The sequence below is a fragment of the Bombina bombina genome, chromosome 6, assembly GCF_027579735.1.
Source record: "Bombina bombina isolate aBomBom1 chromosome 6, aBomBom1.pri, whole genome shotgun sequence".
NCBI classification, from domain to species: Eukaryota; Metazoa; Chordata; class Amphibia; order Anura; family Bombinatoridae; genus Bombina; species Bombina bombina.
This window is the reverse complement of record NC_069504.1, coordinates 543138580-543161392: the sequence shown is the minus strand read 5'-3', so window position 1 is coordinate 543161392 and position 22813 is coordinate 543138580. Positions and strand designations below refer to the sequence as shown.

General features: G+C 40.2%; 1 protein-coding gene across 2 annotated transcripts in view; it reads right to left on the bottom strand.

Annotated features, from left to right (window-relative positions):
* Positions 1 to 22813, bottom strand: part of DMXL2 (Dmx like 2) — a 641271-nt gene that overhangs the window by 56677 nt on the left and 561781 nt on the right. For both annotated transcript variants that reach the window (XM_053717470.1, XM_053717469.1), the window contains 8 exons: positions 12481 to 12598; positions 11728 to 11784; positions 11048 to 11134; positions 10835 to 10956; positions 10600 to 10738; positions 3292 to 3352; positions 3068 to 3195; positions 2723 to 2800 (listed from right to left, as the gene is read on the bottom strand). In XM_053717470.1, the coding sequence (XP_053573445.1) occupies positions 2723 to 2800; positions 3068 to 3195; positions 3292 to 3352; positions 10600 to 10738; positions 10835 to 10956; positions 11048 to 11134; positions 11728 to 11784; positions 12481 to 12598 (790 nt within the window). The remainder of the gene's footprint in view (positions 1 to 2722; positions 2801 to 3067; positions 3196 to 3291; positions 3353 to 10599; positions 10739 to 10834; positions 10957 to 11047; positions 11135 to 11727; positions 11785 to 12480; positions 12599 to 22813) is intronic.

Genomic DNA, 22813 nt, shown 5'->3' with positions numbered 1-22813 from the left:
TCTGGTCTACAGATAATCATGAAGCAGAAACCTGCCCCTGGGAAGAAAACTTTTGAACTCTAGATTGTATCCCTAGGACACGATTTCTATTGCCCAGGGATCCTCCGAACCCAAGCCTAAGCGAAGAGGGAAAATCTGCCCCCCCACCAGATCCGATCTCGGATCAGAGACATGCCCTTCATGCTGCCATGCAATAGCAGGCTTCTTGCATCATTTCTCTAATCCTGAGGGAGAAGATGACCCTTACCTCCCGTAATATCAGATTATTTCCGTCAAGCCAGATCCAAACAAGGTCTTCCCCTTGCAAAGAATCGCTGAAAGCTTAGACTTAGAGGATACGTCCGCAGACCAAAGTTTTAGCCTCTGTTAAAACAGCTTGCTAGCACACATTCAAGGAGCAAATAGCTGCAGCTGGTTTCAAACTGCAAACCTTCCGCTTGCTAGACAGCTAAGCTAAGCTAGGACAGAGAAAAACGGAAATATTTGCTCCCAACTTGATAACTTGAAGGGAAGCATCCGTAATAAAGGAAATAGCCAATTTAAGAGCTTTTATTCTATATTGGATTTGATCCAGGGGAGTTTCTGTCCAGATAGCAACGCATCAAACCAATATGCCGCCGCATTAGTAACGGTAGCAATTCACACAGTTGGCTTCCATTGTAAGCCCCGGTGTACCTCCATCTTTTTGAGTAATCTCTAATTTTATGTCCATATGATCTTTAGAAACACAACTATCCTCTATGGGTATAGTAGTTCTCTTAGCTAAGGTGGAAACAGCTCCTTCCAACTTGAGGACTGTTTGCCAAGCCTCCTCAACTGAGTCGGCTATGGAAAACCTTTTTTTTTTTTTTTTTTTTTAATGGGAGATGGAGAAAAAGGGGTACCCGGTCTCTCCCACTCCTTAGCAATGATCTCAGAAGCTCGTCTGGTACCGGAAAAACCTCTATCGAGGAAGGTACCTTCAAATATGTGTTTAGCTTACTGGATTTCTTAGGATTAACAACGACCGTGGAGTCGCTGTCGTCCAATGTAGCTAAAACCTACTTAAGTAACAGCCGGCGGTGTTCTAGCTTAAACCCGAAGGGTGCTACAACTTCAGTATCACAAGAGGAATTACACTGTCAGAATCTGAAATTTCACCTTCAAATGCTACTACAGTATCCTCCTCCTCAGGCTTCTGGGAGGGGGCATCAGAAATAGCAACAATGGAAGGGAGGAGCTATTTAATTGCTCTGCTGTAGTGCTCTTTGCCTCCTCCTGCTGACCAGGAGGGGAATATTCCATAAGTAATGAAAATGATCCGTGGACTCATCGTGTCTTTAAGAAGAAAACCTTTTTAATATAGCAAGTTGAAACCATCAACACACTATGTAATAATGGATATTACATAGAACTAAGAATTATTCAAAGCAGAATTTTGAAAAATACTTTCCAAGTTATATTGTATTTAAATATGTTTAATTAAAGATATCTAACTGACATGGTTGTTAGGAATTTTATTAATATGTTAATTAAATCCTTCAAAAATAGAAAACATTTTAATTTTAAAGGGCCAGTAAACCTAGCAAATAGTTATATAATTCTGCACATAGTGCAGAATTATATAACATTAGCTTAGCGCCAGGTTTCTAAAGCAAATTGTTAGATAGATATTTAGCAAAGAAATCAGAACACAGCTCCTGGCTCTACTGAGCGGGTCTGTTTTCTTCTCCTAAGCACATCTGTGCACGCTGTCTAATAACAGCCGGGCCGATCGCACTATTAAACTCAATGTAGCTCGCTCCCGCTACCAGACCAGAGCGAGCCATATTGATTTTAATAGTGTGATCGGGCGTGCTGTGACTAGACAGCGTGCCCGCGATGCGCTTAGCAGCAGAAAACAGACCCGCTCAGTAGAGCCACGAGCGGCGTTCTGTTTTCTTTGCTAAATATCTATCTAACAATTTGCTTTAGAAACCTGGCACTAAGCTAGTTATATAATTCTGCACTATGTGCAGAATTATATAACAGTATTTGCTAGGTTTACTGGCCCTTTAAGGTTTGCAGTTAATTCCAAGAAAATATTTCAAAGGGGATTATTATACCTAGAAGATTTAATTCTACTATCATTTGTCTTGCAGACATAAACATATGAAATAATTAGTGATCTTATAAAAATGAATACTAAATTATTTTGTTATATATAAAAAGAAATGTACCTTATCAAATTGAATTAACAACAATGAACAGCAGATTGCTATGATACTATTTTCAACTGTTCTCTTACTATTTTGTTGTAACACTTATTTATAGAAATCCAAGAGCAACGCATATCAACACATCATAGCTGTAGAATTCAAACTATACATTCTTACTATTTCTTGCATTATTTTATAAACCCATTCAATTTGACCTAACTTAACTTTCCACTATCTATTTAACTTTACCTCCAACTTCCAGCACACCCTCTGAGACATATTCAAGTCTTTGAAAGCAGCACACAAAATATAAATAGGCCTGTACCTCTCTCTAGCGCTTCTCTAAAAGGCAGTCAGTATTGCCAAAAAGGTGATCTTGCCATCTTACATTTTACAATCACAATATATAATGAACATTGTTAAATTAAGTTTTCTTAGTTTATGGTATTAATTCTTTACTTTCACATTTTCTGTTGATCAAACAAAAAAAAAAAATACATAGCAAAATAGTACTTGAGAGAAATGTTTCCTATGATTAAACTCACCAGATAGGGTTTTGGACTGGATACCGTTTGGTTTACTTGCCAAATGCTCAAGAATCCTTCTCCATCAGCAACACCACACTAAAAAAATATATTAGAAAATACTCAGAAACCCCCCTATAAGATAAAAGTTCATATTTATGTCCAAATAAACATGCAACATACAACAGACATCAACTAACACAGATAGATTTGAGGTCTTGTGATAGAATGGATAAAGTGTCTGGACCACAATACCAGCATATACCATGCTAAAAAACATGCCAACTCTGTAACATCTAAGTGTGACTTAGCTGAAGTGGGAGAAAATCAAAATTCATAATGAAAAACTATACTAAAGAGACAAACCTTATTGCCTTGGGAATTAAAGTACAAACGTGTAACTCGTGCATTTCCAGCCTGACGAAAGCAAATAAGCTGCTGGGGCCGATTCCATTCAAACATTCGAACGCTACCATCCTGAGCGCCAGTAATATCTAGTGAAAACAAAGTGAGATTTAAACATGCAAAATATCTATCACACAGGATATTTTATTTTAGTAATTACAGGCTGAACACAGAGCATTACTTACAATATTGATGAACTGGATGTGAAGCCATTCTTTTCACATTATGGAGATTCCTTTTTATAAGCTTCAAAAAAATATAATGACACATATCATATATAGCGAGTAAAACATATAGAGAAATATGCACTGTGTTTGCTACAAAGACATGTAAACTAGTTATGATGCAGCAAGGATTTAAAATATTGCAATGTTATCAATTCTCCACATAAATAATATATATTTTGATTATAAGCAGACATATTTACTATGCAGGACCTGCTCAAATAACCAAAGATAAAATCATTTTCAGTGCTTGTATATTTCAAAACCAACAGATCAACTTATGGGGTATATAAATCAGGAGGGTATTTGAACATAAGATATTTTTTTCAAATAGAAACACATTACTTTAGTATTATTAAACATTCTGCTGTGAAACAGGCCCCATTATAAAGTTGTGAGTCATGAACCATTAATGAAAATGATAAAATTATTAAAAATAAAAATATGTTAAAAGAAATATGCATAACAAAAAACAGCTACCAATTCAATGGAATACTGTAGCATAACTGCTGTTTTTGATGAATGATGCATGTGTTTTACTTAACTCTAAATCTCTTGATTTTCAGCAGTTGTTTCCATTATTGAGAAACAGGTTTGTGAAACCTTTTGGAAATTATTTTAAAGAATACAGAGGCTAGGTCCTTAACATAGGAAGAATCTCCTGAGTCTTAATGTAATGTTGTATTGTTAATATGTACTGTCAAATGCTCTAATGGCACATTTAAGAACTTAGATATCAGATGTTGTGAAGCAAAACAGCATTTTTATGGCTCTTTAAGAATAATAAAAAACAAAGACGCACACAAAAATTCATATTTAAAGGGACATGAAACCCCAACATTTTCTTTCTTGATTCAGATAGAGAATTCATTTAAAAAAAAGCTTCCAATTTATTTCTATTATCAAATTTATATCGTTCTCATGTTATTCTTTGTTAGATATCTAAATAGGTAGCGTGCACATGTCTGCAGCACAAGATGACAGGAAATAGTGCTGCCATCTAATGCTCTTGCTAATGTATAACATTGTTCCAAAACTGCTGCCATATAGTGCAAGAGACACTTGCTGACTTTCAACAAAGGATAACAAGAAAATGAAGACAATTTGATAATAGAAGTAAATTTGAAAGTTGTTTAAAACTGTATGTTCTATCTGAGTCATGAAAGAAAAAAAAAAACAGAATTTATGCTTACCTGATAAATTACTTTCTCCAACGGTGTGTCCGGTCCACGGCGTCATCCATAACTTGTGGGAATATTCTCTTCCCCAACAGGAAATGGCAAAGAGCACAGCAAAAGCTGTCCACATAGCCCCTCCCAGGCTCCGCCCCCCCAGTCATTTGACCGACGGTTAGGAGAAAAAAAGGAGAAACTATAGGGTGCCGTGGTGACTGTAGTGTATAGAGAGAAATGTTTCAAACCTGATTAAAAAACCAGGGCGGGCCGTGGAACAGACACACCGTTGGAGAAAGTAATTTATCAGGTAAGCATAAATTCTGTTTTCTCCAACATTGGTGTGTCCGGTCCACGGCGTCATCCATAACTTGTGGGAACCAATACCAAAGCTTTAGGACACGGATGAAGGGAGGGAGCAAATCAGGTTACCTAAACAGAAGGCACCACGGCTTGCAAAACCTTTCTCCCAAAAATAGCCTCCGAAGAAGCATAAGTATCAAATTTGTAGAATTTGGCAAAAGTGTGCAGAGAAGACCAAGTCGCTGCCTTACATATCTGATCAACAGAAGCCTTGTTCTTGAAGGCCCATGTGGAAGCCACAGCCCTAGTAGAGTGAGCTGTGATTCGTTCAGGAGGCTGCCGTCCGGCAGTCTCATAAGCCAATCGGATGATGCTTTTCAGCCAGAAAGAAAGAGAGGTAGCAGTAGATTTTTGTCCTCTCCTCTTAACAGAAAAAACGACAAACAAAGAAGAAGTTTGTCTGAAATCCTTTGTTGCTTCTAAATAGAACTTTAAAGCACGGACTACATCTAAATTGTGTAACAAACGTTCCTTCTTTGAAACTGGATTCGGACACAAAGAAGGAACAACTATTTCCTGGTTAATATTCTTGTTGGAAACAACGTTTGGAAGAAAACCAGGCTTGGTATGCAAAACAACCTTATCTGAATGGAACACCAGATAGGGTGGGTCACACTGCAAAGCAGATAATTCAGAAACTCTTCTAGCAGAAGAAATAGCAACCAAAAACAGAACTTTCCAAGATAGTAACTTGATATCTATGGAATGTAAGGGTTCAAACGGAACCCTTTGAAGAACTGAAAGAACTAAATTTAGACTCCAGGGAGGAGTCATGGGTCTGTAAACAGGCTTGATTCTGACCAAAGCCTGTACAAAAGCTTGTACATCTGGCACAGCTGCCAGTCGTTTGTGTAACAAGACAGATAAAGCAGAAATCTGTCCTTTTAGAGAACTCGCTGACAATCCCTTATCCAAACCTTCTTGGAGAAAGGAGAGGATTTTAGGAATTTTAATCTTACTCCAGGAGAATCCCTTGGATTCACACCAACAGATATATCTTTTCCATATTTTATGGTAAATCTTTCTAGTCACAGGTTTTCTGGCTTGGACCTGAGTATCTATCACTGAATCTGAAAACCCACGCTTGGATAAAATCAAACGTTCAATTTCCAAGCAGTCAGCTGCAGAGAAACTAGATTTGGATGTTCGAATGGACCTTGTACTAGAAGATCCTGTCTCAAAGGTAGCTTCCATGGTGGAGCCGATGACATATTCACCAGGTCTGCATACCAAGTCCTGCGCGGCCACGCAGGAGCTATCAGAATTACAGAGGCCTTCTCCTGTTTGATCCTGGCTACAAGCCTGGGAAGGAGAGGGAATGGTGGAAACGCATAAGCTAGCTTGAACGACCAAGACGCCACTAATGCATCCACTAGAGTCGCCTTGGGATCCCTGGATCTGGACCCGTAGCAAGGAACCTTGGAGTTCTGACAAGACGCCATCAGATCCATGTCTGGAATGCCCCATTATTGAGTCAACTGGGCAAACACCTCCGGGTGGAGTTCCCACTCCCCCGGATGAAAAGTCTGACGACTCAGATAATCCGCCTCCCAGTTGTCTACTCCTGGGATGTGGATTGCAGATAGGTGGCAGGAATGATCCTCCGCCCATTTGATGATTTTGGATACCTCTCTCATCGCCAAGGAACTCCTTGTTCCCCCTTGATGGTTGATGTAAGCTACAGTCGTCATGTTGTCTGACTGGAATCTTATGAATCCGGCCTTCGCTAGTTGAGGCCAAGCCCGGAGAGCATTGAATATCGCTCTCAGTTCCAGGATGTTGATCGGGAGAAGAGACTCTTCCCGAGACCATAAACCCTGAGCTTTCAGGGAATCCCAGACCGCGCCCCAGCCTAATAAATAGACTGGCGTCGGTCGTGACAATGACCCACTCTGGTCTGCGGAAACTCATTCCCTGAGACAGGTGATCCTGGGACAACCACCAACGGAGTGAGTCTCTGGTCATCTGGTCTACTTGAATCTTTGGAGACAAGTCTGTATAGTCCCCATTCCACTGCTTGAGCATGCACAGTTGTAATGGTCTTAGATGAATTAGAGCAAAAGGAACTATGTCCATTGCTGCAACCATCAACCCTACTACTTCCATGCACTGAGCTATGGAAGGCTGCAGAATAGAGTGAAGAACTTGACAAGCGTTTAGAAGCTTTGACTTTCTGACTTCTGTCAGGAAGATCTTCATTTCTAAAGAATCTATTATTGTTCCCAAAAAGGGAACTCTTGTCGACGGAGACAGTGAACTCTTTTCTACGTTCACCTTCCACCCGTGAGATCTGAGAAAGGCTATAACAATGTCTGTATGAGCCTTTGCTTTGGAAAGAGACGACGCTTGGATTAGAATGTCGTCCAGATAAGGTGCCACTGCAATACCCCTTGGTCTTAGAACTGCTAGAAGGGACCCGAGCACCTTTGTGAAAATTCTTGGAGCAGTGGCCAGCCCGAATGGGAGAGCCACGAACTGATAATGTTTGTCCAGAAAGGCGAACCTTAGGAACTGATGATGATCTTTGTGGATAGGAATATGTAAATACGCATCCTTTAAATCCACGGTAGTCATAAATTGACCCTCCTGGATTGTAGGTAAAATTGTTCGAATGGTTTTCATTTTGAACGATGGAACTCTGAGAAATTTGTTTAGAATTTTTAAATCCAGAATTGGTCTAAAAGTTCCCTCTTTTTTGGGAACTACAAACAGATTTGAGTAAAACCCTTGACCTTGTTCCACAGTTGGAACTGGGTGTATCACTCCCATCTTTAACATGTCTTCTACACAATGTAAGAATGCCTGTCTCTTTATTTGGTTTGAAGATAAGTGAGACATGTGGAACCTTCCCCTTGGGGGTAGTTCCTTGAATTCTAGAAGATAACCCTGAGAGACTATTTCTAGTGCCCAGGGATCCTGAACATCTCTTGCCCAAGCCTGAGCAAAGAGAGAGAGTCTGCCCCCTACTAGATCCGGTCCCGGATTGGGGGCTACCCCTTCATGCTGTCTTGGTAGCAGCAGCAGGCTTCTTGGCCTGTTTACCCTTGTTCCAGCCTTGCATTGGTTTCCAAGCTGGTTTAACCTGGGAAGCGTTACCCTCTTGTCTAGAGGCTGCAGAGTTGGAAGCCGGTCCGTTCCTGAAATTGCGAAAGGAACGAAAATTGACTTATTCTTAGCCTTGAAAGGTCTATCTTGTGGGAGGGCATGGCCCTTTCCCCCAGTGATGTCTGAAATAATCTCTTTCAATTCTGGCCCAAAAAGGGTCTTACCTTTGAAAGGGATATTAAGCAATTTTGTATTGGAAGATACATCCGCCGACCAAGACTTTAGCCAGAGCGCTCTGCGCGCCACAATTGCAAACCCTGAATTTTTCGCCGCTAACCTCGCTAACTGCAAAGCGGCGTCTAAAATAAAGGAATTAGCTAACTTAAGTGTGTGAATTCTGTCCATGACTTCCTCATACGGAGTCTCCCTACTGAGCGACTTTTCCAGTTCCTCGAACCAGAACCACGCCGCTGTAGTGACAGGAATAATGCACGAAATAGGTTGAAGGAGGTAACCTTGCTGTACAAAAATCTTTTTTAAGCAAACCCTCCAATTTTTTATCCATAGGATCTTTGAAAGCACAATTGTCCTCAATGGGAATGGTCGTGCGCTTGGCTAGTGTAGAAACCGCCCCCTCGACCTTAGGGACTGTTTGCCATAAGTCCTTCCTGGGGTCGACCATAGGGAACAATTTCTTAAATATAGGAGGAGGGACAAAAGGTATGCCTGGCTTCTCCCACTCCTTATTCACTATGTCCGCCACCCGTTTAGGTATCGGAAAGGCATCAGGGTGCACCGGGACCTCTAGGAACTTGTCCATCTTGCACAATTTTTCTGGGATGACCAGATTGTCACAATCATCCAGAGTAGATAGCACCTCCTTAAGTAATGCGCGGAGATGCTCTAATTTAAATTTAAATGTCACAACATCAGGTTCTGCCTGCTGAGAAATTCTTCCTGTATCAGAAATTTCTCCATCTGACAAACCCTCCCTCACTGCCACTTCAGACTGGTGTGAGGGTATGACAGAAAAATTATCATCAGCGCCCTCCTGCTCTACAGTGTTTAAAACAGAGCAATCGCGCTTTCTCAGAAATGCTGGCATTTTGGATAAAATATTAGCTATGGAGTTATCCATTACTGCCGTCAATTGTTGCATAGTAACAAGCATTGGCGCGCTAGAAGTACTAGGGGTCGCCTGCGCGGGCATAACTGGTATAGACACAGAAGGAGATGATGTAGAACTATCTCTACTTCCTTCATCTGAGGAATCATCCTGGGCAACCTTACTATTTGTGACAGTACTGTCCTTACTATTTTTGGACGCTATGGCACAATTATCACATATATTTGAAGGGGGAACCACATTGGCTTCCATAAATACAGAACATGATCTATCTGAAGGTACAGACATGTTAAACAGGCTTAAACTGGTTAATAAAGCACAAAAAACGTTTTAAAACAAAACAGTTACTGTCTCTTTAAATGTTAAACAGGGCACACTTTATTACTGAATATGTGAAAAACTATGAAGGAATTATCCAAATTTTACCACAGTGTCTTAATGCATTCAAAGTATTGCACCCCAATTTTCAAGCTGTTAACCCTTAAAATGTGGAAACCGGAGCCGTTTGCAATTTTAACCCCACTACAGTCCCAGCCACAGCCTTTGTTGCGACTTCACCAATCCCAGGGGGGTATACGATACCAATTTAAGCCTTCTAGGAACGTTTTCAGTGGACACCAGACCCTCACACATGCAGCTGCATGCACTGCACTTAAAAGTAACTGCGCAATAATGGCGCGAAAATGAGGCTCTGCCTACTATAGTGAAAGGCCCTTCCTGACTGGGAAGGTGTCTAAAATAGTGCCTGGCGATAAAAACGTTCCCCAAACAATAAAAGTGTGAAAATTACTTCAAACTTGCAAAATATAACTTAAATAAACAATCGATTTAGCCCTTAAGAGTGTCCACCAGTTAATAGCCCATAATAAGCCCTTTATTCTTTCTAAATCTAAGAAAATGGCTTACCGATCCCCATGAGGGAAAAATGACAGCCTCACAGTCTTGTTAGAAAAATGGCTAGTCATACCTTGAGCAGAAAAGTCTGCAAACTGTTCCCCCCAACTGAAGTTCTCTCAGCTCAACAGTCCTGCATGGGAACAGCAATTGATTTTAGTTACTGCTGCTAAAATCATACTCCTCTTTTAAACAGAACTCTTCATCTCTTTCTGTTTCAGAGTAAATAGTACATACCAGCACAATTTTAAAATAACAAACTCTTGATAGAAGAATAAAAAACTACAACTAAACACCACATACTCTTCACCATCTCCGTGGAGATACTACTTGTTCAGAGCGGCAAAGAGAATGACTGGGGGGGCGGAGCCTGGGAGGGGCTATGTGGACAGCTTTTGCTGTGCTCTTTGCCATTTCCTGTTGGGGAAGAGAATATTCCCACAAGTTATGGATGACGCCGTGGACCGGACACACCAATGTTGGAGAAAATGTGTTTTATGCTCTTACTATAATCTTATCCTAAAATGAGTGTGTTGGCTTTATATTATAGATGCCATGTTTACTACATAACTGTTTAAATCCATTGTGCCTGTGTTCTTTCTTAATTTACACACACACCTACATAATACACTGATGATTTATTACTTAGATAAGAATTTGAATTTATACCACTCCAGCTCCGGTACTTGTCTGTCCACTGCCCAGCCAAGGCATTGATGAAGAGGCTTGCATTTGACTCATACTAAACGAAGTCACGCTTGCTTGTGGAATGGCAGAGGTGGATCCTCTGAAATCAAGATCATCAGAACTGTAGAAGACACAACATTATAGATGTCTCACTTTACTACAAGCTCAACATATATCATGCTACAAAATGTTAATTATTATATAGCAAGAAACCAGCCTTTTTGATTCTCTATCATATTCTTCTCCAATCCATGTATAAGGCTGAGCAGCAAGGAGACACGAAACATCAAGTTCCTGCACATCATGGGTAGAGGCCAAGACAATTTCATTGCAGTTTACCTGGAAAAAAATAAGTAGTAGTAAAACCATCAAACACTATTCAGAAGTTGCAGATGCTCAGCTATGTCATAGCTACAATATAAACAGTTACCTTGTTAATTGCAAAGGCCATAATCATATCAGATTCCTTGTGAATAACTTTTGCTTTTCCTCCTGGGTAACCAAGATCGGCTTCAACCTGCAAGAAACTCTTCAAATCAGGAAAAATGGAATCCTCTTTGGAGAATAAAAATGGACAAAGAATAATAATAAAAAAAACATGCAACTTCACTTGTTCCAGCATTTTACTGAGAAGAACACATTTAATTAGAGAATTGTAAAGGTCCACATTACAACCATGTTTTACATCATTCATTTAAAATAATTCTAAAGGGGAGTCATCAGAAATAAGTTTAAAATAGTAGTATTAGTATATAGTAAAGTGAAAAGGAGGAGAAAAGATCGTTTTCTTGAATAATAGGTGCAATATTGTGCTAGTTTTCTTTTTTCATGTTTGTAGATAATTAATTTTAAATTTTAAACAACACAAGACATCTTCAGCCATTAAGACTATGTCTATTACAAAATCATGACATATTTCAGTATTCTCTTGTCCATTTCAGCCCTCTAGCAATTTAGAATTATTTTAATACAACAATTAAAAAGGATTTAAAGTTAAACAAAAAGCAGTGAAGAAAAAAAAAGATCTATTTGGTAAAATGAACACAGAAAATGCTGGCACTAATGAACATGGTAATAAGTGCTAACGGAGGAGCATTTAAGACATACTACCTTGTTTTGCTGTAGATCTGCTACGTAGCTTAAACGATCCGCACTGTCTTCTACAGACTACATGACATCACATACAGTCACAAACACAAAACACATGCGCAAAAAAAACAAAAACAAAATAATGAGACATCCCCAATTTCTATTAGAAAGCCATCATGACAGAATGATAAATGTTATAGTGACATTTTGTCAGGCAAATTAAACAGGCCCTTAAATAAATGGTAAATAAATTGAAAAACAATATAAACAAACATCATACTTACACAAATGTTTGTGCTTATATTTCCTTATTTTTATTTACCATTTTCAATCTCATTATTCTATTTATACATATTATTTTAAAAAACAATATATGGCGTGAGCTATATTTTGTTCCATGGTATGTATTTTTCAAAAAATCCAACTTAACATATAATAAAAGTTGCATTATTTTTTTTTTTAAATGGATTGTGGTAATAAAAAAGGCTGCAGACGCCTTATTGCATAATTTTCAGAAAATCGTGCAAATAATATTGTGACAACACAACATGTACTGTACCAAGGCAAGCATTATGTTTTGATGACATTTTAGATAATAATTAAATGACAATTAAATAAAATATTTGCAAGTATATGGGCAAGAATAAAATGCATAAATATTCATAAAGATAAAATAGACATAACTAAACTTACAAACAAGACCATGCAGGAGCAAATGTACAGCAAGCATTCTATGAAATTTCTGTCACTATACATTTATGTTTCCAAGGTTACCTCACTTTGCTTTCTTTTCTTGGTAAAGGTATATCGTATGAAAGTTTCCTGGAGGAGTTCTTGTTTCACAAGGAAATGCCAAAGTCTTTTTACAGGAAGTGCAGAATAATCTTTTGACCTGCAATAATTTAATACGCTGCATGATTTATTTAATTGTTAAACTGAATATTTATAGAATATTAATGGTAAAAACACTCAGTTTATACAGGCAGCTATTTTTGTACAAATGTTGCACTGAAAATGTTAAATATTTGCTGAATTGGACATTAAAGTAATTTTACACACTCGCCTCAAAATGAGAGCATAAAAAGTCTTACAGTTATTAAAAAAAATAAAAATGTTTATGTACTTACGAAATAACCTTTACATTTATATATGTTTAAAGAGAGTGGCAGTTGACATTATCAGATACTAATATTTGAGAATCAGTTATGAACTTACTATTCATTTCTTTAAACAGCTTTAACATAAAAAGGGACATTAAGGAAAATAATAAAATGCTCTAATGAGCTTAACACATAGATAGTCAGCTATGGAGCAGCAATGCACTTCTAGTATGGAGCTGAACACAGACACTGATGCCTAGATTACGAGTTTTGCGCTATAGAGGGTGTGAAAGGAACGCAACAAATGTTTCATAATTTACACCCCCCCCCATAGCGCTGCAATTACGAGTTTCTGAAAAGCCTCCTTGTGCTTGCAATATGGTGGCGTTAAGCTCCATACCGCACAAAATTCAAGGGCTGCTTTGAAGTGCTCGTGCACGCTTTTCCCCATAAACATCAATGGGGAGAGAGTGTTAGAAAAAACCTAACACCTGAAGTGCGGAATGGCAATCACTGTAACGCAACCCCATTGATGTCTATGGGGAAAAAAAAGTTACGTTTAAACACCCTAACATAAACCCCAAGTCTAAACACCCCTAATCTGCTGCCCCCGACATCGCCAACACCGAAATAAAGTTATTAACCCCTAATCTGCCGCTCCCGACATTGCTGCCACTAATAAAAATGATTAACCCCTATTCCTCCGCTCCCTGACATCGCCGCCACTAATACAAGTTATTAACCCCTATTCTGCCCCTCCCCGACAACGCCACCACTATAATACATTAACCCCTAAACCTCTGGCCTCCCACATCAACGTCATTAAATAAACCTATTAACCCCTAAACCGCCAGCCCCCCACATCGCAAAACACTAAATTAAACTATTAGCCCCTAAACCTAACAACCCCTAACTTTATATTAAAATTACAATATCCCTATCTTAAAATAAATAAAAAATTATCTGTGAAATTAAAAAAAAACTAAATTTAAAGTATAAATTAACCTAACATAACTATTATACTAAACTATTATACTAAAATTAAAATAACTACCAATTAAAAAAACAAAACTACACATTAAAAAAAACCCTAGCTACTAAATAAATTTAAGTCTAAAATTACAAAAAATAAAACATACTAAATTACGAAAAATAACAAACGAAATGATCAAAAATAAAAACAATTACACCACATCTAATAGCCCTATAAAAATAAAAAAGCCCCCCCCCCCAATAAAAAAAACTGAATTTATGCTTACCTGATAAATTACTTTCTCCAACTGTGTGTCCGGTCCACGGCGTCATCCTTACTTGTGGGAATATCTCTTCCCCAACAGGAAATGGCAAAGAGTCCCAGCAAAGCTGGCCATATAGTCCCTCCTAGGCTCCGCCCACCCCAGTCATTCGGCCGACGGACAGGAGGAAAAATATAGGAGAAACCATATGGTACCGTGGTGACTGTAGTTAGAGAAAATAATTCATCAGACCTGATTAAAAAACCAGGGCGGGCCGTGGACCGGACACACCGTTGGAGAAAGTAATTTATCAGGTAAGCATAAATTCTGTTTTCTCCAACATTGGTGTGTCCGGTCCACGGCGTCATCCTTACTTGTGGGAACCAATACCAAAGCTTTAGGACACGGATGAAGGGAGGGAGCAAATCAGGTTACCTAAACGGAAGGCACCACGGCTTGCAAAACCTTTCTCCCAAAAATAGCCTCCGAAGAAGCAAAAGTATCAAATTTGTAAAATTTGGCAAAAGTGTGCAGTGAAGACCAAGTCGCTGCCTTACATATCTGGTCAACAGAAGCCTCGTTCTTGAAGGCCCATGTGGAAGCCACAGCCCTAGTGGAGTGAGCTGTGATTCTTTCAGGAGGCTGCCGTCCGGCAGTCTCATAAGCCAATCGGATGATGCTTTTAAGCCAAAAGGAAAGAGAGGTAGAAGTCGCTTTTTGACCTCTCCTTTTACCAGAATAGACAAAAAACAAAGAAGATGTTTGTCTGAAATCTTTTGTAGCCTCTAAATAGAATTTTAGAGCACGGACTACGTCCAAATTGTGTAACAAACGTTCCTTCTTTGAAACTGGATTAGGACATAAAGAAGGCACAACTATCTCCTGGTTAATATTCTTGTTAGAAACAACCTTTGGAAGAAAACCAGGCTTAGTACGCAAAACCACCTTATCTGCATGGAACACCAGATAGGGCGGAGAACACTGCAGAGCAGATAACTCTGAAACTCTTCTAGCAGAAGAAATAGCAACCAAAAACAAAACTTTCCAAGATAGTAACTTAATATCTATGGAATGTAAAGGTTCAAACGGAACCCCTTGAAGAACTGAAAGAACTAGATTTAGACTCCAGGGAGGAGTCAAAGGTCTGTAAACAGGCTTGATCCTAACCAGAGCCTGAACAAATGCTTGAACATCTGGCACAGCTGCCAGTCTTTTGTGTAGTAAGACAGATAAAGCAGAGATCTATCCCTTTAAAGAACTTGCAGATAATCCTTTCTCCAAACCTTCTTGTAGAAAGGAGAGAATCTTAGGAATTTTTATCTTATTCCATGGGAATCCTTTGGATTCACACCAACAGATATATCTTTTCCATATTTTATGGTAAATCTTTCTAGTTACCGGTTTTCTGGGAATATGTGAAAAAGTATGAAGGAATTGTTCAAACACCACAGTGTCTTAAAGCATTAAGAGTATTGCACACCAATTTTCAGAGCTTTAACCCTTAAAATAACCGGAACCGTTTACAAATTTAACCCCTATACAGTCCCAGCTATAGCCTTTGCTGTGACCTAACCAAGCCCAGAGGGGAATACGATACCAAGTGACGCCTTCTAGAAACTTTTCCAGCTACTTTCAGATCCTCACACATGCATCTGCATGTCTTGCTCTCAAAAAACAACTGCGCAGTAATGGCGCGAAAATGAGGCTCAGCCTACAACTGGGAAGGCCCTCCCTGACTGGAAAAGGTGTCTAACATAGTGCCTGCCGTTAAAAAACGTTCCCCAAGTTTATAAATGTGAATTATCAGCATAAACATGTATAAAATGCCCAAATAAAGCAATCGATTTAGCCCATAAAAGTGTCTACCAGTTTTATAGCCCATATTAAGCCCTTTATTCTGTTTGCTTGACTAAGAAAATGGCTTACCGGTCCCCATGAGGGGAAATGACAGCCTTCCAGCATTATATGGTCTTGTTAGAAATATGGCTAGTCATACCTTAAGCAGAAAAGTCTGCTAACTGTTTCCCCCAACTGAAGTTACTTCATCTCAACAGTCCTATGTGGAAACAGCAATCGATTTTAGTTACTGTCTGCTAAAATCATCCTCCTCTCACAAACAGAAATCTTCATCCTTTTCTGTTTCAGAGTAAATAGTACATACCAGCACTATTTTAAAATAACAAACACTTGATAGAAGAATAAAAAACTACATTTAAACACCAAAAAACTCTTAACCATCTCCGTGGAGATGTTGCCTGTGCAACGGCAAAGAGAATGACTGGGGTGGGCGGAGCCTAGGAGGGACTATATGGCCAGCTTTGCTGTTGGGGAAGAGATATTCCCACAAGGATGACGCCGTGGACCGGACACACCAATGTTGGAGAAAAAATTCTAGCCTACAATAAACTACCAATAGCCCTTAAAAGGGCCTTTTGTAGGGCATTGCCCTAAAGAAATCAGCCAATAGAATTTCATTAGCCATCATCCTATTGGCTGATTTGAACAGCCAATAGGATTTCAGTAGCTCTCATCCTATTGGCTGATTTGAATTTCAAGAATCAAATCAGCTAATAGGAATGCAAGGGACGCCATTTTGAAAAGGCTCCCTTGCATTGAAGATCCAGTGTACGGCGGTGATTTATGAAGACGACGCTCCGCGCCAGATGAAAACTTCTCGCCGCCTGGATGACGATGGATGTCCGGACTTCAGAAACTATGAGTGGATCTTCGGGGGCAAGTGTTAGTTTTTTTTTTTTAAATCTTTTTGGGTTGGTATTTTGTTTTAGATTAGGGTTTGGGCTTTAGGTAAAAGAGCTAAATGCCCTTTTCAGGGCAATGTAAAAGAGCTGAATGCCCTTTTAAGGGCAATGCCCATACAAATGCCCTTTTCAGGGCAATGGGTAGCTTAGGTTTTTGTTAAAGTTAGTTTTTTTTATTTTGGGGGGTTGGTTGGGTGGTGGGTTTTACTGTTGGGGGTCTTTGTATTTTCATCCCAGGTAAAAGAGCTGTTTTCTTTAGGGCAATGCCCTACAAAATGCCATTTAAAGGGCTATTGGTAGTTTATTGAAGGCTAGGGTTTTTTTATTTGGGGGGGGGCTTTTTTATTTTTTATAGGGCTATTAGATTGTGTAATTGTTTTTATTTTTGACAATTTCATTTGTTATTTAGTAATTTAGTATTTTTTATTTTTTGTAATTTTAGACAATTTTTTTTAGTAGTGTTAGTTTTTTTTAATGTGTAATATAGTTTTTTAATTGGTAGTTATTTTAAGTTTAGTATAATAGTTATGTTAGGTTAATTTTATTTTTGAACTTAGTTTTTTAATTTCACAGGTAAGTTTTTATTTATTTTAAGATAGGGATATTGTAATTTTAATTTAAAGTTAGGGGGTGATAGGTTTAGGGGTTATTAGTTTAATTTAATAGTGGCAATGTGGGGGGGGCTGGCGGTTTAGGGGTTAATAGGTTTAGTTAGTGGCGGTGGTGGTGGGGAGTGGCAGAATAGGGGTTAATAATTTTATTATAGTGGCAGGCAACAGATTAGGGGTTAATAAGTTTTAAACAAGTGTTTAGAAGTGAGCGTTGGCGCTATCTGTTATCCTAAATGCCTGGTTAAAAAAACTACTCCTCCTCAGTAGTTTAAAAAATGTGAGTGCTTGTTACAGTACCAACTGTGTACCAAGGGTTAATACCAGAGAACAATGTCCTGCATAGGGAATCAGCAATACACAACCCAGCCAGTTTCAGGTTTAAAACAGAATGTCTACTTTATTTGAAGGCAGCACACAGATTTATACACCCTGGCTTCAGGTTACAAAGGGCATTGGTTTAACAGTAAAGCAGACATATGAACAATGCATCAAACCTCTAACAATTGTCTATTGACAGGTAAAACAGATTAACATATTAAGTTAATTAACTAGGGAAGAACGTTTACTCAGACAATCTGATGTTGGGAAGTCTAGTTAACATAATCACACAAGGACACAATCAGTTTACCCAGACAGACTCCTGAGACACAATCAGATCTGAAACATACATAGAATACATCTTATTACTGAATATAGGAACAGTTCTTATTAGCTATAAAGTCTTTTATGCTCACTTGGCTTATAGAGTCACAATTGCTCCCACAAGGGGCACTCACACCCTGTACCCATCCTGTATTTATGGATACAGGGTGACATAGACATAAGACAGAGTTATGAAAGTACATGGGGTGTCCAGCATATAACATTCCATATTTCCATGCAGTCTCTGGGTATCCTTAAGCCCATGTACCTCCAGCCCAAAGAATGTTCCATAACAGGCCCTCCAATGTACAATGGCGAGATTGGTTTTGTCACATCTCTCCCCTTTTCCAAACAGACTAACAGGGTATCTGACCTCCTGCCGGTCAGTGCCCTGGTTAGTCCAGCAACCCACCCATAAAACACAATTAGTAGTACAGCCCACCCACAATAAATGGTTACTACACCTGAGTACGGGGAAAACTTGTCCATGTCCAGGTGCCTCACCACAGCTGTGTGGGGGACTGGTACGCTGAATTGGTGGGTTGCGAGGTGGGCAGAGACCAGCTGTACTCTGCCCGGGTGCCAGCACTACCATGGAAGTAGCCTGGTGGGAGCCTGGTTGCTGGAGGGGGAGACCGACTGTCTCCCCTTTGGATAAATAGCTGTGCTGCTGGAGGGGGAGACCAATCGTCTCCCCTTTGGCTAAACAGCCGTGTTACTGGGGGACAGGACCAACTGTCCCTACCCCTTGTAACGCAGCCTGCCGCTGGGGAATGGAGTCTGGGCTCCCAAAGTCAGGCTCTGCAAAGGACTCCCATAACAAGCCAGGACCATCAAACTCCTCTCCCTCTGGTTTGTTATGCTCGGCTGTCCAGGGTATATACTGTGCCATATACCACCAGAGCGCCTGGTAGGCATGTCAGTTTGCTGGGACAATCCATCTGTATTCCCGTTATGAGAGAGAATTCCTGTCCATACAAACAAGGGTTCAAATTCCTCAGTGCCCAGACCAGGGCCAAACAGTCCTTCAAAATCCCATCAGCTTCTTTACGAGTTTTCTGTACCTGCTCTTTATAGGTATCCACAATCCCTTCATACTGACATAGGGTGCCCTTGAGTTGCTGCACCTCACTATGAGCCAGCGTCAGCTTCTCCACAAGTGTCGCTAAGTTTGTCTTTAATGTTTCATGTTCCACTCTCAAGCTGGTGTTTTCTGCAGTCTGTCGGTGCAGCTTGTCTAGCAGAGATTCACGTTCTAAACGTGCCTTTTCCTCTGCGCTCCTCTTCTCCTTCATCAGCGCATTGTAACGGGACTTCCACGTATCAATAGCGGATAGAGATTTGCTGAGCTCAGCGTTCTGGGGCTTAGCAGCAGGGGGGTCAGTCTCTGCTGCACGGATCTGAGCACGGGTAGTCACAGGGTTAACATCAGCGGGACCCATGGGAGCATAGGCAGAAACAAGGGGGGCCAAGTCATTTCCAAGAAGAACATCAGCAGGTAAGTCCTTCTTGACCCCCACATTCACAGGTCTAGCGCCCACTCCCCAATCCAAATGTACCCTGGCAACAGGTAGGCTGAACACATCGCCCCCTGCTACCCTCACAGCCACAGTGTCTCCAGTGTACTGTTTCTCAGACACCAAGTTCTTTTGAAGCAAGGTCATGGTAGCACCAGTATCCCGTAGACCACTGACCTTCTTCCCATTCACTTTAACCAGTTGCCGGTTATTCCGGTGGGCAGCTTGCACAAGGTCTGCCTCATGTAGGATGCTCCAGCATTCTTGCGCCTCTACGTAGCGGGCCGCAGGCTGAGGATTACGTGGGATTCCGCCGGCGGGTCTTCTCCAGGACTGCGCTTGGTTCGCTGCGTTTAGGGGACACTCTGGTCTTTTGTGCCCTAGTTGCTTACATCCAAAGCACCGAATAGGTTGTGAGTAGCCCCGCGAATTGAACCGGGCACTCTGAGGGTAGTTCGTGGCCGGAGGCCGTGTGGTATAGCGGTGCGCCGGGGTTTGGTAACTGGCAGCTGCTGGGGTGACTGGGGGTCTGTACTCCACTCTAGAAGGGGGCTTAAAGGTAGCAGTGTCCAGTTTGCGGGCATCCGTATACTCATCTGCCAAGCAAGCCGCTTCCTGCAGGGTGGAGGGTTTACGGTCCCGAACCCACTCTCGAACTCCTGCGGGTAACTTGTCGAAGCAATGTTCCAACAGGAATAGCTGCAGCACCTCTTCCCCAGATATGGCTTGGCACCCCGCTATCCAGTGAGCTGCTGTGCGGTGCACCTTACATGCCCACTCAAGGTAGGAATCTCCAGCTAATTTAACAGTGTCTCTGAACCGCCTCCGGTATGCCTCCGGTGTAACCGCATACCTGGAGAGCAGAGCCTCTTTTACAGTATTATAATCCCTGACTTCCTCATCTGGAATGGCCCGAAAAGCCTCTCTGGCCCGGCCGGATAATTTTCCAGATAATATCGTGACCCAGTCCTCTGCGGGTACCTTGTGTAGTGCACATTGCCTCTCAAAATCCGCAAGGTACCCATCAATCTCTCCTTCTGTTTCCAGGAAGTTTTTAAAAGCTGCAAAATTTACTTTTCTCTTTTCCATCTTAGTCAGTATTGTAATAATCCCCCTCTTCCTGAGGTTACTGGCTTGTGTAGTTGCTCTTCTGGGCGATAAGGTTCATTCCGTCGCTGCCACCAATGTTACAGTACCAACTGTGTACCAAGGGTTAATACCAGAGAACAATGTCCTGCATAGGGAATCAGCAATACACAACCCAGCCAGTTTCAGGTTTAAAACAGAATGTCTACTTTATTTGAAGGCAGCACACAGATTTATACACCCTGGCTTCAGGTTACAAAGGGCATTGGTTTAACAGTAAAGCAGACATATGAACAATGCATCAAACCTCTAACAATTGTCTATTGACAGGTAAAACAGATTAACATATTAAGTTAATTAACTAGGGAAGAACGTTTACTCAGACAATCTGATGTTGGGAAGTCTAGTTAACATAATCACACAAGGACACAATCAGTTTACCCAGACAGACTCCTGAGACACAATCAGATCTGAAACATACATAGAATACATCTTATTACTGAATATAGGAACAGTTCTTATTAGCTATAAAGTCTTTTATGCTCACTTGGCTTATAGAGTCACAATTGCTCCCACAAGGGGCACTCACACCCTGTACCCATCCTGTATTTATGGATACAGGGTGACATAGACATAAGACAGAGTTATGAAAGTACATGGGGTGTCCAGCATATAACATTCCATATTTCCATGCAGTCTCTGGGTATCCTTAAGCCCATGTACCTCCAGCCCAAAGAATGTTCCATAACAGGCCCTCCAATGTACAATGGCGAGATTGGTTTTGTCACAGTGCTATAATTAAAAAAGGGGTAATTGGCGCTAATGGTTAGATTAGCTAGGATAACACTACCAATGATGTGACTATTATATTAATAGACGGCTATCCGTTTGAGTGAAAAAATAGAATTGTGGAAAAATAAGCTTGTGATGTGGATATCCTATTATTATCCTTCTGTTAACTGAAAGATAAAATTCAGTGTCTCAATTCCTAATTGGATAAAGTGACAGCGTGTTAAAAAACAGAAAATGTGATAGAGGATTTTACCTATTTGACATCGTTAATACTGATGTTAGTGTAGTAAGAAAATTGTGACGTGTATACGTTTGATGTGGTGGACAATTAAGGTCTATATATGTAGATAATAAGTAATAGATTGGATAGCAAAAATAAATCTCTGTGACAGTATTACTACGTAAAATATTTAATCCTTATAAAAAATCAATAAAACAACAATTGATATATTTAAAACATTAGGGACGTCTCCCTTGCAATCAGTAGTATCTGTCGACAAGAAGTTTGCTCAGCAGCAGTTAACTGGGCATCGTTGGTGGTATATACTACAGTGTTACTGCATAAGTAAAAGTCACAATGGCACAAATAGTAAGGTACCTTACAGTTAGAGATGTTGTGGAGGCTGGTAGACCGGCCGTGTGTTGATTCTTTTTGCCCTTGCACCGGGTCTCAGTATAGCGGTGTATTTCGCGGCTTAAAGACCAAACAGCTCGCTAATGTGGTGATTGGTGGTTTGGGTCACACACCCCTTCTCTGATAGGTATAATGAATGGCGTTCCGTGAAAATATATCGGCCAATATATTATTTGATGAATCCTTCTTCTTACTGCAATGATGTTTGTTGAACTTGAGTCAGACAATTTGTGCCTGCTGTAGCCGTGTTCAGAGACGGTTATAGTGGTAAAAGTAAATACTCGCTATTCGCTGATCAGATCCCTGGTCCTTGCAGTGGCTTTATCTCCTAAATCATAAAATTAGAGAGTCCACAGGAGGGGCTGGATCACAGCTTTTGCGTGTATTTCAATCTTTGATAGGTTCCAAATAAAAGCAAAGTTTCTGGAGTAAATTCTACGCGTTTCACCCTGAGAGGGCTTTATCAAGATACTCCAGGTGTATATTTCACACTTTTTTAAAGGTGTTCTTTGGATTTCATTGGCTGCTTGTTTGTTGATTTCTATTGGAGCCAGTGTACAACACCTCTTTTCCATAAAGGTGGACTTTAGGTATTACTTAGACATATATAAGGTGGTATAGATATATTTGTACTTATACAAATCATTATCTCCTGTATTACTATAAATCCTTGACATACTTATATTTATACAGAGTATTTAAAGGGCTATATAAAAGTGATAACGTTTGTT